The sequence below is a fragment of the Crinia signifera genome, chromosome 19 (genome assembly GCF_055691185.1).
Source record: "Crinia signifera chromosome 19, ASM5569118v1, whole genome shotgun sequence".
Classification (NCBI taxonomy): domain Eukaryota; kingdom Metazoa; phylum Chordata; class Amphibia; order Anura; family Myobatrachidae; genus Crinia; species Crinia signifera.
In genome coordinates this window covers 144,472,292-144,488,064 of record NC_139226.1, presented here as the reverse complement: position 1 = coordinate 144,488,064, position 15,773 = coordinate 144,472,292, and the positions used below count along the sequence as shown (strand labels likewise).

Genomic DNA, 15,773 nt, shown 5'->3' with positions numbered 1-15,773 from the left:
CATTATTTAAATAAAAAAGGTTATCTTTTCACTACAAGTGTGTGGTATATTTTTCCTTACCTTGCAATACTGATGCTGCAGGACCTTCACGATGGCTTTACAGGTCTCCGGGATGATGAGTCCCAACGCTTGCGGGGAGATGATGGATCCAAACTTGAGGTCCGCCAGCGATCGTCCTGTAGCCAGAAACCTGAGGGTTACCACCAGCCGGTCCTCAGCAGGGATAGCCATCCGGTACTTGGTATCCTGCTTCTGGATGTGGGGGGTGACCAGACGCAGCAGCTCCTGGAAGGTCTCATCGTCCATGCGAAGGAAATTGCGATAATCCTGGGGATTATTCTCGCGAATCTCCATCAGCAGGGGCATATGAGACCGCGCTTGTCGTCCCAGGAGCCACTGCTTGGTCCAGCAGGATCGAGCCTTCCTACGCTGGGCCCTCATCCTCCTCACCCTGAGCACAACGTAGGAAAGCAGGAAATCTTGCTGGAACGAATCCATAATTCAAAAAAGCAAAATGGGGGAAAAAAACACACTTTGTTCAGCAATGCAAAAACAAAGCAGCCAAAAATAGCAATGTGCAGCGTTCTGCAGGAATGCAAAAACAAAGCAGACAAAAATAGCAATGTGCAGCGTTCAGCAGGTATACACCAAGCCTCACTAGTCACAAAGCAGAAATGAGGTCCTGCAAAATGGCTCCTAGTCTTGTTACCCTCCTCTGCTAGCCCAGCCCATAATTCTTTGTGTTCTTTTGTCCCCCCCTTGTCTCCCCTCTGGTAGCCCGGCCCTTTATTTACATTCCAAAAACGACCGTGACCAGTGCACTCACGATGCACTCACGATCCGCACATCCGACTGTCGTACGACCATCATGTGCGATGTCGTATCGTGAGTACATCGTTAGTAAATCGTATGGAACATAGAACACGATCGTTAGCACATCGTTAAAAGGCCACGGGAGAGCGCCGCAGGAAAGTGCACACAAAATCGTAAGACGATCGTTAGACGATCCTGATCTTTCTGGTGTGTATGGGGCCTAAGTACAACATCCTTTTACAGTTATAACAGCTTTTAAACGTGAAGCATAGCTTGACACAAGTGTCTTGCAGCGATCTACGGGTATCTTCGCCCATTCTTCATGGGCAAAAGCCTCCAGTTCAGTCAAATTCTTAGGCTTGCGCACTGCAACTGCTTTCTTTAAGTCCCACCAGAGGTTCTCAATCGGATTTAAGTCTGGTGACTGCGATGGCCACTCCAAAATGTTCCAGCCTTTCCTCTGCAACCATGCTCTAGTGGACTTGGAGGTATGCTTGGGATCATTGTCCTGTTGAAAGGTCCAACGTCTCCCAAGCCTCAGGTGTGTGACGGACTGCATCACATTTTCATCCAATATCTCCTGGTACTGAAGAGAATTCATGGTACCTTGTACACGCTGAAGCTTCCCTGTACCTGCAGAAGCAAAACAGCCCCAAAGCATAATTGACCCTCCGCCATGCTTCACAGTAGGCAAGGTGTTCTTTTCGTCATATGCCTTGTTCTTCCTCCTCCAAACATAGCGTTGATCCATTGCCCAAACAGTTCTAATTTTGTTTCATCAGTCCACAGAACACTATCCCACAACTTTTGTGGTTTGCCCACATGACTTTTGGCATACTGCAGTCGACTCTTCTTATTCTTGGGAGACAGCAAGGGGGTGCGCCTGGGGGTTCTGGCATGGAGACCTTCATTACGCAGTGTGCGCCTTATTGTCTGAGCTGAAACTTCTATACCCACATCTGACAAATCTTTTTTCAGTTCTTTAGCAGTCACACGGGGACTTTTATCCACTCTACGCTTCAGGTAGCGCACAGCAGTCGAAGTCAGGATCTTCTTTCTTCCACGACCAGGTAGCATTTCAATAGTGCCCTTTGCCTTGAATTTGCGAATGATGCTTCCTATGGTGTCTCTTGGTATGTTTAACTTCTTTGCAATGTTCTTATAGCCATTGCCCTTCCTGTGAAGACAAATCACCTCTTCTCTTGTCTTCCTGGACCATTCTCTTGACTTCACCATGTTTGTAACCACACCAGTAAATGTCTAGAAGGAGCTGAGTATCAGTCATTTTAAAGCTGCCTAATTGGTGCTTATTATGCTTGATTGGTGCTCGGTGACATCCACAGGTGTTTTCAATACCTGATTGAAAACACCAGAATTAACCTCTCTTCTTCAGAGTAGTAGTCTTTAAGGGGTTGAATAATTGTGGCAATGAAGAAACCACAAAATACACATTAACTACTGTGTTATATAAACAATTGATGTCATTTTAGTTGCATTTGGTTCTTTAAAACGTCCTTGTAGGATTTCATTCTGAATACAATTCCAAATGTACACTATAGTCCCTAAACCCCTTTACAGCATTGGGGGTTGAATAATTTTGAACACAACTGTAAATTTATGTGTTTTTTCTAGATAAAGATTTATATATAAAAAGGCTGCAGTGTGTCCTGCATTCATCTTTACACGGTCACCTAGTGTATAAATATCCACAATCAGCAGCGCAATTCACTCCTACCCCCCCCCCCCCCCCTATACATTTTCTTCTCTCTCTGTGTGCCTGACGGGCCCACGGGAGTGTATGCTGCAGCTGAAGGATTTCCATATGCAAACTCTCTTTTGATATATCTAAACTATAAATACTGTAATTGCCAAGCGCCAGGTAGTGTGTATATAGGTGCCTCTTTTAGGGCCACTCTATTTCACACAACACCTCCCATTTTTGTGATTTTATAGTCGCACATACAATTCGATAACAATATAGTCAACTTGAATCAAATACATTTTATTGCGGAGGGGGGAAAAAAAGGACAACATATTTGAATTAAAAAATGTGCAAATAGTACATATCTCACCACATGCGTGGTGCTGAACATCCCCCACTCCCTGCAATACACACAATGCAATTTAAATGTGAACTAAGGAAATGTCAGAATGAAGACTGGACGGCGATATGTAAAGTCTCAGCAACAAAGCAGATTACGTCGTGTGTGTAACATGTTCTAGCGCCTTCTCCCCCCATAGGCAAAGTGCAATGTTTCCATACATTGAGTACAGCTTTATTAGTGTCTGTAAATTAAGTCTCTTTTTGTATTTCACAATATTAAACCTTTAATGTAAACACACACACTTCCCCTCACCATCCATATATCAGCAGTCTACGGCATTAACATTTATAGCCAAAATAAAGAGGAAAGCACGTTCCCCAGCACAAGGGGCCTGATTCAGAGATGATTGCCAATTAGAGAATTCACAAAGGAGATTATTGAATGACTGCACATGCGTTCCGTTTGCATTGTGCATACACGAGGAGGATTAGAGAAACCAAATACGTATGGATGGTAAATGCAACCTGGACAGAGGTTGAGTGACAGGAAACATTTGGCATGGTAACCAACCGGTTTCTGGTAGTGCCCAGGAGTTTTCAGGACGGGTCTGTGACATGAGAGTTGGAGGCGATCGATCAGTCAGTCTCAGAGCTACTCACATCTGCACAGACTGCGTATGGATTTGTGAATGGATATCAATGAGAAATCCATCGCAATTCTCTCCCAATTCAGTAAGGGATGGTTTGTCAGGTAGGTGGCTGTCTGTTCTATCTGTATCTCCCAATTCAGTAAGGGATGGTTTGTCAGGTAGGTGGCTGTCTGTTCTATCTGTATCTCCCAATTCAGTAAGGGATGGTTTGTCAGGTAGGTGGCTGTCTGTTCTATCTGTATCTCCCAATTCAGTAAGGGATGGTTTGTCAGGTAGGTGGCTGTCTGTTCTATCTATATCTCCCAATTCAGTAAGGGATGGTTTGTCAGGTAGGTGGCTGTCTGTTCTATCTGTATCTCCCAATTCAGTAAGGGATGTTTGTCAGGTAGGTGGCTGTCTGTTCTATCTGTATCTCCCAATTCAGTAAGGGATGGTTTGTCAGGTAGGTGGCTGTCTGTTTGCAGAGAACTGCAGCTTCTCAGATTAGCGATTGAGTCTGAATCAGGCCCAGAGAGCGGGGAAATGAATGTGCGAAGAATATTTATTAGCCGTAGAAGGTTATATGGACCTGGGATGCATACACTCAGGAGAGTCCTATACACCGGTCATCATAATCTCCAGTATTATATGACAGATAATGACGAGAGACTGGGCATCAGTTAACGTCACTGAACTATATCGTACCCAAGCTGTACTTCTACCCCCTACTCACCATTTATAACGTGAGAGACCGTGCATGATTGACATATTCTAGCTCTGTCAGACTAGTAGCGCGTTCACAAACAGAGCCTTGTACCGTGTTCCGACACAGAGCCAGCACTGCATTCCCACATAGAGGTGGGATGCCGCACCGCGTTTCTCTGTACACTTGGCCCCATGCAGGACTAGTCTAACTGTAATTACGGTTTTGGCAACATTATGGCAGCACTTGTATTATTTTGGATGCTGGTGATTTAAGGGCTAATAAAGCAGCTGTCTCCATAACACACAGAGGGATAGTGGTGACTTTTTACACTCTGCCATCCTGCCTAACATATCTACACATAAAAATAAAAATCTCTGGCAGAAATGGTGACTAAACACACAACACAGACTCGTCTAGGTACAAATGTATGAAAAGGAGAACGGATCCTCAGCATACCATATACAATTACTCTTAAATTACCAACCAAAAATAGTCCCATTCCTCCCTCCAGTCGCACTTGCTCTTGGCACTAATCTACATTCCTGAGATTTACAGCCCTGATTACTAGGATCTCCCTATGTCTAACACAGGAAAATACAGGTTTACTTATGCTATAGCTGAGGTCATGTGATTGTGAGAACCGAAACAGGCCGCCAACAACATCATGTGACCAAAAGGTATCCTATAGAATAAAAGGCTAATGCTGCTCCTCACCTCTATGGTATATATATATGCTGACTGGTCACCATTTAGTCATCTATACACATAAATGGAAGACCGGGGGGGGGGGGGGGGGGGGGGGGTGTACGGGCCATTGGTGTCCATAGGAGCAGGCACCTGTGAACACTACTCAGAAATATGCAAGATAAAGGGGTTATGCGCCATCAAATCACAGTGAGGAGGAGCGGGGAGAAGCAAAAGGCGCTGAGACCACATACTGCACATTGACAAAAATAAAAAATAATTTACATTCTTTCTACTCGACAATCCTAAATCCTCGGACTACGTGGTGCTGTAAAATGTCATAAAAATATACACTTAGTTAGGCAACATTCTCTAACTAATTTCTGGCATGGGAATATAAAATGAGTGCAGCACGGAACATTTACAATGTCAGTCACCAAGTGAAGACTTCGTGGGTATATATCACAAGCAGCTGAGAAATGAGATTCTCACATTCCAGAATTGTGCCATGCACATTCAATATGGCACCATGGCCGCCCGACTGCTCATGGACAGGAAAAGAGGAGAACTGGTTGTCCGTGACATCACAGGACAGCCAATGGGGCTATGTACTCCAAAGCCCAGTCCCACTAAGGAGTAGAAATCTCCTAAATAATCTCACATTGGGGTTTTTTGGGTCACGGTCTGTTGTACCTGCACAAAATATGGCACATACTATATATAGAAAAGGGAAAAATGAACGGTGATAAGTCAGCAGAGGTTTAGAAGGGTTCTCTACGCAAAGTGTATAGCTGAGAGCGGGTAAGTATCTTGTCTCTAGAACATTGCTGTTTCCTTTCCGCCATCGCAAGCTGGTTGGGGCTTACAATGCTGAAGTAACTACTATAGCAAAAGCCGCCGCTGCCAGAGTGCAGTGAAATGCTGCATCGAAGCGGAAGCACAATGTTACTGGAGACAAGAGCGCATAGTAAATATACTGTATATATGTCCTCCATGTAAACCTGGACACAGTGCAGGAGAGATTCCGCATATAATCCACCCACAGTCTGAACATGGCAGATATCGGTAATGTCTCTTTCATACAGTTCTCTCTCAGTTTGGATTGATTCACCAGTCCGGCATATTAATGTGATGTCCGAGAACAGTTTTTTAAAAGAATTCTGTGACTTTAAAAATGGTTTGTGACATTTGCGCAATGCCAGCCACCCCAAGGTATAGGACACCGCAGGTTATTTGTGTGTATGTATGTGTGAATCTTATGCACAGCCAGCAAATGTAGCCCTAAAGTGTTCACATTAACCACCCCGCAATCACAAATCTATACATTGCTACAGCCTTGAGTCCCGCACAGTCGCCTATACCCGGAGTCTTGCAGAGAAATCCGTAAGGCACCTTAGGGACAGCTGTACAGGGACCTTGTACCTAAAGATGGCTCTGCACAGGGCAAGCAGGGGCAGGTGGTGACGGATGAGGTCAAACTCTGATTAAAGAACCATTAGTATTTGGTTAAACATTATTTTGCATTTCACAGTTGAGTACTACAAAGTTCTTTTCTTTTGGCCCATATAAAAATAACATTGCAACTCAAAGTGCATTTGAAAAAATAAAATAAAAAACAAAAAAGGAAACAAATTCACTATTCCCTGGAAAATAAAATATATACATCATTTGGTTTAAACCGGGGAGAAAACGAGCTTCATGCTATCACCATAGGGACATCATCTGAAAAGCCGGTTATCATAGGAGCATCATCATCATCGTCGTCACCTGAAAGGGAGAAGGGACCATTAGACCTGTAGGAGGAAATCCCACATATCCCACGTGGCGAGCTCTGGCAATAGAGGCCTCCATGTGTTTGGCTGAACTCTGCAGTAGCCACGGATCTAGTGACCATCAGAGAACACAACGTTCGCCCCATGTCTTGTATCACCACCGATTGGTTATTTTTATTCTGGCATCTTGCTTGCAACGTGGGGCCATGGTGCACCATTCTCCACACCGCAATGCAGTGCCACCGTCCACCACAATGTGGGGCCACGGTGCACCAATCCCAATGTGTACGATGATGCACCATTGCGACACCGCAACGTGGGGCCAAATCATTTAATTGGTAACCTAATAGTTCAAGCCAGGTATTCAGTCCAAACATGTATGGAAGTCATTGCTCCCATTCAGGTCAGCAGACCCTCCGCACTAGCTGTACAATAACCTAGAAGTCATATCCAGGACTAGGCCATGCACTGCTAAACTCATTACCCATTTGTCCACCGCTTGGTCCGGCCTTACCTATATCATCCCCAGATGAGAAGATGGCCGACCCAAGGCGCGAGCTGTAGTGGCTGTTTGCAAACGCTGTGAAACTGTTCTGTAGCCTCCGATGACGCATGTACAAGATGATGAAGCCGCAGCCTGTTGCCACTAGTAACAGGAACAAAACTGGGACAACTATAGCAGCCACATCGGTGGACTGGATGCTGCTGGAAGGAAGGGCATCCATCTCTGGCAAAGACAAGGAAAAGATCAATCAGCTATTTATTAACAATGGGAAATACGAACGCACAAAAACGGGGAGAAAAACATTGTGCAGCTTTGAGAATTGTTAACTTAAATCTGATCAGAACCAAAAATGGCTATTGAATTTGAATGAGGACCATTCCCAAAGGCTTCATTGCAGCTGATGATTGGTGTGTACCACTAGTGGGCTCTCTACAACAGAGGACGACTTCACACTACACGGTTATTAGAGCCGGGAGCTTTAGCTCAATTATCGGTGACTCGACTAAAGGTCCTGAAACAGACCAGTGCGACCATTAGTGGTTCCAGATAGCCGGAAGACATTTCCTGTTGAAGCCGCTCAGAAGCTTCCCACCTGACGCCCCAACCCAACAGAAGAGACATTGCACTTCCATACAGTCCCTGATATTGGGGAATGTGGCTGTGGAGAGGCAGAGAGGCCAAATACAAGGGGGATGAGCTCCTGCCTGGACATCCGCTATGAGATGTAAGACAGCAATGATCCCGCTAACCCTCTATCAGCACAGGACAGAGACCTTACCGGTTCCAAGCTGGTCATAAAGGAGCTGGGCAGGTTCCCCGCAGATCTGGCCGCCGTACAGACACCGTGCTTGCACAGTAAAAGTGTAGTTGTGACCCATTTTCAGGTTAGAAATTTTGAAAAAGGTTTCAGTTGTGTTTCCTAGAGCCGTGGAGGTGTTACTGGAGCTGTCAAATACATGTATTTCATAGCCCTGGAAAAAGAAGACAATGAAAATCGAGCTGACCAGCATCCATACCCCAATGAGCAGCATGAGAGAAGGATTTACGCATGTACAGAGGTTACATTGGTAACAGGATCGATGGTCTGACACAAAGCAGGGACCACACAGTAGCCGGCACCTCCTGCAATGCATTTAACAATAGAAACAGACAGGTCTGACTTTAGAAGATTATCTTAAAATATTCAACGAACGAACTAAACTGCAACAATAAAGTGCACCAGTTTCAGGTCTCCGGGTTATACTGGGGATGGTGGGAAGTGACCAGATGACCACAACTTAACGTCTAAGGTGCAGAACAGCTGTACACTGCTCATAGAAACAGAACCACTTGGCCCATCTAGTATGCCCACGTACACGCACAACCCAGGGTTACGTTTTCTTGGGAGCCAATTAACGTACCCGCACATTTCTGGGAGTGTTGGAAAAAACTGAATACCTGAAGGAAACCCAGGAAAGCATGTAGAGAATATACAAACCCGCCACAGTGAAGGCCGTAGTTGGAACTAAAGCCATGACCAGTGTCTGATTTCCCACTAGGCACATGAGGCACGGATGAGGATGTAGGTGGTGATTTGGTGCGGGAAGGATTGGCAATACTAGCCTATTTGGTTTCTATGGGGGGCTATGGCTTCGGGACATGGCCTGAGCCAAAAGGGACACTAAAGTGATGTACAGTTGGCTGAACAGCTGTGACTGCTGAGGCTAAAGGCATTTGTTAAGGACGGTGTCCGTAATACTTTGCATAGGGGTGGCTTGACTTCTAAATGCCCCAATTACCAGCGCACAAAGGCCCCAGATGGGTCACAGTTACATGGGAACGATGGAGGACAGAATACTTAAGTTTCCCTGACACACCTCATTGGAATGACTTAACGTCCTCCTCAACCATGACCCGGGGAAAGATACCCCAGTCTGGTTCCAACTGTGGGACCTGAATTTTGGGGTGGTATCTGGGAAGGGAAAACATCTACCCCATTTCATTCTAGGGACGCCAAGAGAAAAATCAACTGAAATGCCCATGGGATAGGAGCCAGTGCGTCACTTACTCTGGACTCATTGAAGTGCTTCTCCCTCAGTGCCAGGCTCTTCCACAGCAGCAGGATATGGTCCTTCTCACTTATGAGTTTCAGGGCTTCCGGCGCCAGCAGAGGAACTACAGACAATAGGGAAAGAGAAGCAGCTTTATGTATTACTGGTGCAGGTGGTCTCCATAGTCCTGAGAATAGGCCACACATTACTCACAGTCAGTGATAAGTTACACCAGCACGGATTGTAGACTGGTATACAGTATGACATTAGTCACTAGAACACTTATGTACGGTCACACACACACCACCTACCATACATCAGCATGCATTGTAGACACGCATTACAGCAAACATCACTGGCATACACTATGACATTGCACCAGTAATACGGTCACACACACACCACCTACCATACATCAGCATGGATTGTAGACTGGTATACAGTATGACATTAGTCACTAGAACACTTATGTACGGTCACACACACCACCTACTATACATCAGCACGGATTGTAGACTGGTATACAGTATGACATTAGTCACTAGAACACTTATGTACGGTCACACACACACCACCTACCATACATCAGCATGCATTGTAGACACGCATTACAGCAAACATCACTGGCATACACTATGACATTGCACCAGTAATACGGTCTCACACACACCACCTGGCATACATCAGCACGCATTGTAGACACGCATTACAGCAAACATCACTGGTATACAGTATGACATTGCACCAGTAATACGGTCACACACACACCACCTACCATACATCAGCATGGATTGTAGACTGGTATACAGTATGACATTAGTCACTAGAACACTTATGTACGGTCACACACACCACCTAGCATACATCAGCACGGATTGTAGACTGGTATACAGTATGACATTAGTCACTAGAACACTTATGTACGGTCACACACACCACCTACTATACATCAGCACGGATTGTAGACTGGTATACAGTATGACATTAGTCACTAGAACACTTATGTACGGTCACACACACACCACCTACCATACATCAGCACGGATTGTAGACTGGTATACAGTATGACATTAGTCACTAGAACACTTCTGTACGGTCACACACACACCACCTACCATACATCAGCACGGATTGTAGACTGGTATACAGTATGACATTAGTCACTAGAACACTTATGTACGGTCACACACACACCACCTACCATACATCAGCACGGATTGTAGACTGGTATACAGTATGACATTAGTCACTAGAACACTTATGTACGGTCACACACACACCACCTACCATACATCAGCACGGATTGTAGACTGGTATACAGTATGACATTAGTCACTAGAACACTTATGTACGGTCACACACACACCACCTACCATACATCAGCATGCATTGTAGACTGGTATACAGTATGACATTAGTCACTAGAACACTTCTGTACGGTCACACACACACCACCTACCATACATCAGCACGCATTGTAGACTGGTATACAGTATGACATTAGTCACTAGAACACTTATGTACGGTCACACACACCACCTGGGTAGTCTGGACTCACCTGTGCTGACTTTGGTACTAGACTCCTTGCTCATATTGCGCAGTTGGACTATCACATTGTATTTGGATCCCGGGTCCAGGTTCCCAATCCTGTACTCTATTGTGCTATTCTGAGTGTTCACCTTGTAGCTTTTCTCGGTTTTCATGATTAAATCCTTCACAGAGATGATATAGGCCTAAAACAAATCCATGTACAATGATCACAGAGCATTGCTACGGGACATGGGATAGCACGGGTACCTACAGGACTGCAGGCGGCATTCTATGGAGATCCTGCAATATTACCTAGGGGACCTCTACCACAATTAATGGTTACAGATGCGATACCCGTCACACTCCCAGTTCCTGGACTTTAGATGCAGATTAGTAGTGAGCTGTAAAACAAGATCTTGCATTTGTGAAACTCACCATCATACTGTCCGGCGAATCGTACGGAGACTCCCACTTCATGACAGCGAATGTTTTATCAACAAGTACGGCATGGAGGTGGCGAGGAGGTAACCGGTTATCAGGAATCATCCTGACTACAGTGTAATCTGAAGGGGGGCCTTGGTAAGGAGATATTACACGAACCTTTAACAAAAGAAATGCAAGCATGAAGAAATCTGGCAAATGTGCAATGTTGTTCCACTGCGGCACCCATAGGGTAGAACAGACAGACACCTGGATTCAGTTTTCTCTTCAACAGCCTCAATGCTCTTCAACAGCAGCACATTTAAAAAGACAGGCAATAAAAAAATAATTCAATTTGGTGTGAAATTACGAAGACACTCAGCGACCCATAAGGGCCTGTAAGAGAACAGTGTACAGAATGCAAGATAAAAGCTTCTCCTAAACCGGGGATTTAAATGTACATATTTGATGTGACATGATCAGTGCCCAATAACAGGGTTCTGCATGAAATATCAGACATCCCATTGTCTGAGTGAACGATACACAGGTATCCTCTCTTACTGTCAAGGCAGAGCCAACTAGAAATACCTACAGTTTAATAATAGGTTCTCTGCAGGTGATAACAGCACTTGTTTCCATTGTTACAGAAATAGGACTCTTTGCTAAGCCTATGGGCGGGGTATCTTATTAGCAGTGGTACTTCAGGTGCGCCAGAGCCTAGATGATCAGCCTCGATGCCGGCGTCCTTTTCCCCGATACTTTGTGTGCCCGAGGAACGTAAAGTATAATGCTCGGTGTGCAGCAGTCAGGACCAACAACACCAGGGATCAGAGGCTTATCTGATAAAAATGGCCGCTAATTCAATACAGCAAAAACGACCAATGGTCATGAACCATGATATCCGGACATTTTTATTACCCAAAACCGACAATCGGGGCTAATAGGATATCACCCTTAGAAAGAAAGTGGGCAGGGATGCAGTAAAGTACTAACCAATCAGCGTCAGTAATTCCATAAAAAGCGCTTGAAACATGACCAGTAAGACACCGATTGATTGGTTGAGGGTTATTCATACCAGATTGCACGGCTGCAAGTTAGCAGCCCAATGATTAGGTCTGATTAACCCCCTCTGTCTCCAAAGTTTCATACACAGATCTGTATTAGGACAACACCTGGACATATAAAAATTTAAAAAAGGAACTTGTAAAAGTGGAATAATGAAATCTGCAGTAAAACATTGTGAGGAATCTAGAATCATGAGCACAGGTGGGAGCGCACGTGTTACTCGGCTTTACTGCCCTTTCATAAATGGATAGAAAGACATCATTAGTATTCAGTGGTACTGAAACACGATATAGAAGTACTATAAAATCACAAGACTTACCAAAAACAAGTATTGCTCGTCTCTGTTCACTAGAACGGTCACGTTGTGAAGAGTTGTGGTGACGTTAAGCGGATTCCGATGCAGTTCTGAGAAGGACGTGGCATAGAACACACCATACGTCTGCCCACAGAAGAGGAGTCAGAGGTTACACAGCTGATATGTAGACACTTTTCTAGTACTTTGTGACTCTACAGTGGCACTAGCATGTGTTATTGCAATACAGAACAATAGGGCTTGTGATCAAAGCAATTTGCACTCAAATGTATGTCCTAAAGGCACATATCAGATTTGGGACGATTTCGCCAAATCCCGACAGAGCGGGCCAAGAAATCATGTCAAATTTTATGTTGTGCTTTTGACATCCCCTCAGACTCGATGAGTGGTCCTGCGCACATCGGATCGGAGTCGGGAGGTTGGACAGGCTGCACATAAAATCTATCAGATCAGGCCCAATCGGTGGCACAATGCAAGTGCTTTTTATCACCCGATATGTGTTGGGTTTTATACATAGGTGTGTGCCAGCGGCGGGGTCCGGGCGGTCGCTAGGAGCACATACCGGCATTTTCTAGGCAGGAAGCCGCTGCTGAGTTAAAAAAATTATAATTCAAAGTCTGGCCGGCCGCTACTAGTTCCCAGCCACCACACGGACCCAGCTGCTCACCCTCTGTAGCTGCCAGCTCCCCGGGAGTAAGTGAGCCTCCTGGGGAGCTGAAGGGCAAACTGGTCCAACTTGTTCTTAGGACTAGTGTATGGGGGCCTGAAGATGGGAGTTAGCTGGTACATTTACAGTAAAGTGAGATCAAATAAATACCAGGAGATATACAAATCTGGTGTGTGTATTTATAGCCCTTTACTGAGACAGCCTCATCTTTTATATTAGAGCTAAAGAATCCATCACTTGTGATGCATACAGTTCACATTTCACACTTAAAAGGCCCCTACAGGATTTGGGAAGATTTCACATGTTTCCGATGGATCAGTCCGAGACACTGGGCCAACTGGGAGCGTGTGATGTCCCATAGAGTCTGATGCGCGGTCCCGAGCACATCGGACCTGAGGTTGAACTTGCATCGACCTCAGACTCGGATCTCCCTCCCGGAGGTGGGGAACAGAGGTTGCAATCGATACATCAGTTGCCGGTTGAAGGCTAAATCAGAAACCTCTTAATATTAATGCCACTTTATCCATGGAGATTCTCAGATGAAAGAATCAACATAAGGAGGGAAGCATACTAGGAATGAGGTATATATTCTGTACATTATACTATATTCATTCTTTGGGCTAGAACTTCAGGAGTGCATCCTTTACAGTGTATCACACAAAGTGTTAGGCTGGGGGGACACTATGCGATTCGCAGATGACCAATATAGTGCAGTCACTAGCAAGCATATTGTTATCAATATCATCTAGTGACATCACCCAGCAACCTTGTCTTAGACAACATAGTAAATTGACTTTAGTTCATGAATGACCTGTGGAAGTGCACATAGTTAATAATATAGTGTGTACACACACTAGACCAGTGATTTTCAACCTTTTTACCTTGTGGCACACTAAAAAGGACTTTAAAATTGCCAAGGCACACCCGAAGATCCCCACAGGGCAAAACACATTGGCCACCACAGGAAAAAAACAAACCTGTTGGCCCCCACATTAAAAACAATCACACTGACCCCCACAGGTAACAAAAATAAAATACATTGGCCCTTTACATGAAAAGAAGAGACCAGTAAATAGCATTTGAACTGGTGGTGGCTGTAAATGGGTTTGGGCATCTCTAGATGTGGGGGCACACTTGAGAACAGCTCAAGGCACACTAGTGTGCCACGGCACACTGGTTGAAAAACACTGCACTAGACGATATGCATGATAATATGGTCATTTATATCGTTAAAAATATCTTTAGTGTCCCCCTACAGAGGCACAAAGGTAAGATAAGCCGCTTAGGGAGGCGCGAAGGTAGTGAACCCCTAACAGAGGCGCAAAGGTAGTGAACCCCTAACAGAGGCGCAAAAGGTAGTGAACCCCTAACAGAGGCGCAAAGGTAAGGGAAATGCTAAAGAGGAGCAAAGGTAAGGTGAACCCCTAACAGAGGCGCAAAGGTAAGGGAAACGCTACAGAGGAGCAAAAGGTAAGGTGAACCCCTAACAGAGGCGCAAAGGTAAGGTGAACCCCTAACAGAGGCGCAAAGGTAGTGAACCCCTAACCGAGGCGCAAAGGTAGTGAACCCCTAACCGAGGCGCAAAGGTAGTGAACCCCTAACCGAGGCGCAAAGGTAGTGAACCCCTAACCGAGGCGCAAAGGTAGTGAACCCCTAACCGAGGCGCAAAGGTAGTGAACCCCTAACCGAGGCGCAAAGGTAGTGAACCCCTAACCGAGGCGCAAAGGTAGTGAACCCCTAACCGAGGCGCAAAGGTAGTGAACCCCTAACCGAGGCGCAAAGGTAGTGAACCCCTAACCGAGGCGCAAAGGTAGTGAACCCCTAACCGAGGCGCAAAGGTAGTGAACCCCTAACCGAGGCGCAAAGGTAGTGAACCCCTAACCGAGGCGCAAAGGTAGTGAACCCCTAACCGAGGCGCAAAGGTAGTGAACCCCTAACCGAGGCGCAACGGTAGTGAACCCCTAACCGAGGCGCAAAGGTAGTGAACCCCTAACCGAGGCGCAAAAGTAGTGAACCCCTAACCGAGGCGCAAAGGTAGTGAACCCCTAACAGGCGCAAAGGTAGTGAACCCCTAACCGAGGCGCAAAGGTAGTGAACCCCTAACCGAGGCGCAAAAGTAGTGAACCCCTAACCGAGGCGCAAAGGTAGTGAACCCCTAACAGGCGCAAAGGTAGTGAACCCCTAACAGAGGCGCAAAGGTAAGGGAAACGCTAGAGGCGCAAAGGTAAGGGAAACGCTACAGAGGCGCAAAGGTAAGGGAAACGCTACAGAGGCGCAAAGGTAAGAGAAACGCTACAGAGGCGCAAAGGTAAGGGAAACGCAACAGAGGCGCAAAAGGTAAGGGAAACGCTACAGAGGCGCAAAGGTAAGGGAAACGCTACAGAGGCGCAAAGGTAAGGGAAACGCTACAGAGGCGCAAAAGGTAAGGGAAACGCTACAGAGGCGCAATGGTAAGGGAAACGCAACAGAAGAGCAATGGTAAGGGAAACGCAACAGAAAAGCAAAGGTAAGGGAAACGCTACAGAAGAGCAAAGGTAAGGAAAACGCAACAGAAGAGCAAAGGTAAGGGAACGCAACAGAAGAGCAAAGGTAAGG

The 15,773-nt window shown here is 45.6% G+C and overlaps 1 protein-coding gene across 2 annotated transcripts in view; it reads right to left on the bottom strand.

Moving 5' to 3' along the window:
* Positions 1-2,794: 2,794 nt before the first annotated feature.
* Positions 2,795-15,773, bottom strand: part of SORL1 (sortilin related receptor 1) — a 182,074-nt gene continuing 169,095 nt past the window's right edge. For both annotated transcript variants that reach the window (XM_083163586.1, XM_083163587.1), the window contains exons 42-48: positions 12,518-12,637; positions 11,149-11,313; positions 10,742-10,916; positions 9,201-9,307; positions 7,932-8,124; positions 7,163-7,375; positions 2,795-6,643 (exon numbers count right to left, since the gene is read on the bottom strand). In XM_083163586.1, coding sequence (XP_083019712.1) covers positions 6,573-6,643; positions 7,163-7,375; positions 7,932-8,124; positions 9,201-9,307; positions 10,742-10,916; positions 11,149-11,313; positions 12,518-12,637 — 1,044 coding nt within the window. In that variant the 3' untranslated portion in view covers positions 2,795-6,572. The remainder of the gene's footprint in view (positions 6,644-7,162; positions 7,376-7,931; positions 8,125-9,200; positions 9,308-10,741; positions 10,917-11,148; positions 11,314-12,517; positions 12,638-15,773) is intronic.